The sequence below is a fragment of the Gadus morhua genome, chromosome 15 (genome assembly GCF_902167405.1).
Source record: "Gadus morhua chromosome 15, gadMor3.0, whole genome shotgun sequence".
Classification (NCBI taxonomy): Eukaryota; Metazoa; Chordata; class Actinopteri; order Gadiformes; family Gadidae; genus Gadus; species Gadus morhua.
Window position 1 is genome coordinate 11,359,122 of NC_044062.1, and position 2,500 is coordinate 11,361,621.

The window sequence follows — 2,500 nt, forward strand, 5'->3', positions numbered from 1 at the left end:
TTTAGCATTAGCCCCCTGCAAGCACGCACCATAGACACAGTAGTTAGTATTCTCAGCTAATACACAACAGTTACCATTGGCAAAACAACAACAACAACAACATCAACAGCCAACTTTCATGGCTAATACACGATGTTAAGCATTGACTAAAAATCAACAACATTTGAAGCTACAATTTCCACGAAATGGATATGCTAAAATTAGAAAGAGCAGAACTCGGCCAACCCATGATAATTCAAACATGAGCTTATGTAATCAACATTTGTTATAATAACAGTGTGAGTGAAAGAGACGGCGATAATCCCTGTAGTGTTGTCCATTCAATCAAAATAAAAGCTGTGTCTGTCTTTATTGTATTATCCATTAGACAGAAACCAATAGCCTACTTTTCCCCATCCCTTTTTTATTAATGTCTGAGCACAGTATTGGAGGTTATGTTTGAGTGGCAGTAGGGTCATAAAGTTACACTTGCATCCGCGTATAAATCAGTACATTATTTTTACTTGTTTTAGTCTTACTTTTATAATGTAGGTGTTTCACTTAGGAATATGTCAATGACTATTGTAGAGAAGAATAAGCTTTGCTCAAATTTATGTTAGTCTCATGAGCATAATATCACAAACCCCCAACCTATTTCAATCCACTACTATAGTCACAAATTCAATACAGTGTGTCAAAATTATATTCGATTTATGGCCAAATATATGCTACCTCCAATTGTAGTCAAGTAAAGCAGCATCGAGCATCTCTCTATCTGCAATATATCGAGCCATAACTAATATGCTATGCTTTTATGTTATGCTTAAATGCTATGCTAACAATATGCCATGTTAACAGACTATTAATAGCCAACACTGTGAGCTACATCTCCACCTGATCCGAGTCGTTGACGGTGATCTTCAGGCCCCTGAGGATCTCTCCCTCGGGGGGGTGTTCGTTCATGGTCAGCTGGAAGGTGTTCTGGGGGCCGTGCTCCCCGTAGAAGGTGGGCGGGTTGTTGTTCAGGTCCACCACGCGGATCACCACCGGGGTCGTCCCGTAATCCAGCAGTTTGCCATTCTCACCCACCTCTGAGGCCTATAGGGCACGCGCACAAACAACAACACACAAACATTTACATCACTGTTTTGTATTGTCCTACATTGGTGTTGTCCTGCATTAGTAATATTTTGCATTGCTTCGGAGGTTGATAAAATGCGGTTACATAGTCTTTATTTATGTCCTCTTACCCGAACAATTATGTTAAAGATCTCTCTCTTCAGATTGCCGGGCTGAGTGAGCAGCGTGATGCGGCCGTTTGTCTTGTTGATGCCAAACACACCGTCGTCTCCTGCAGAGACGAACAGCACACAAACCACAGGCCTGTCACAGCAGGCTCAGCCTTAAAAAAATCACTGGCCTAATCAAAGTCACTTCAACCAGTGCAATTTACTCACTATTCGATGCTTTCACCGATAGCGACTTACAGTGATTTCCGATAAATTAATGAGCGTGTAGAAGTTAGAAAACATACACAACAATGCCTACAGTTGGGATGAGTACATGCCTAGATAGGGTAAATGAAGTACCCCCGGACAAAACCAATTGCCCCCTAAGGGGTTGTCAGACTGTAAGAGTAACTAGTATTTCAATAAACAGATACATTTATCCAAAGTGAATACAGTGACTTCAGATACATGTTAATGAGCTGGTAGGCCTTCGGCATCTTGCTCAAGGATGCACTACACTGCAGACATGACCTTTTGTCTGGGAGTCAAACCCCCTCATTGTATCACCTGACCATCGGAGCTGGCAGGGGGAGGTTCTTACCGTCGTCCATGGAGTAAACGATAGGGTTTGGGTTCCCTGCATCTCCGTCTTTGGCCAAAACCCTGTAGACCTCAGAGCCCTGAGGAAACATGTCTTCCTTTGTCAGTTCTTTTGGTCATTTCTGGTCATTTTGTGTTAAAATATCCAAGGAACACATTCCTTACTCTATATAGTACATAACATCACTATACCATTTTAGAAAGTGTGCTATGAAGGCACATCAACACACTCCTTGTGGGTTGATGTGCCTTCATAGCACACTTTCTAAAATGGTATAGCGATGTTATGTACTATATTTATGCCCGTAAAAAATATGAGATGTGGGATTCAACAACGCAAAAACACTTACGACTCAATGTAATTAATGCTCCAATGTAATTAAGGCTCCTTTAGTGGCACATCCACTAAGATGTGTCCCTATCAGATTTGGAGACGGATCTCGGTCCAAGCGGGACATGATGAATGGTATGAGCCAATGAGGGCATCGTACTCACGGGCAACGAGACCTCGTAGACGAACCCGAAGTAGGGCGTGCCGATGAAGGAGGGGGGCGTGTCCTGTTGGTCCACAACGTTGATGGTCAGCGAGGCGGAGGACGACATGAACTGCTCCCTGCCGTTGAAGTCCCCCCCGCCATCCTGGGACACACGTTTGGGATTTGTTAGATATTTTTAATGTGTGTTACTGTGCA

General features: G+C 42.9%; 1 protein-coding gene across 1 annotated transcript in view; it reads right to left on the bottom strand.

Moving 5' to 3' along the window:
* cdhr1a (cadherin-related family member 1a) overlaps positions 1-2,500 on the bottom strand; it is a 15,854-nt gene that overhangs the window by 8,872 nt on the left and 4,482 nt on the right. The window contains 5 exon segments of the mRNA XM_030379351.1: positions 1-15; positions 874-1,077; positions 1,230-1,330; positions 1,810-1,888; positions 2,304-2,447. The exon segment at positions 1-15 is cut by the window's left edge and continues 138 nt beyond it. Of these exon segments, the coding sequence (XP_030235211.1) occupies positions 1-15; positions 874-1,077; positions 1,230-1,330; positions 1,810-1,888; positions 2,304-2,447 (543 nt within the window).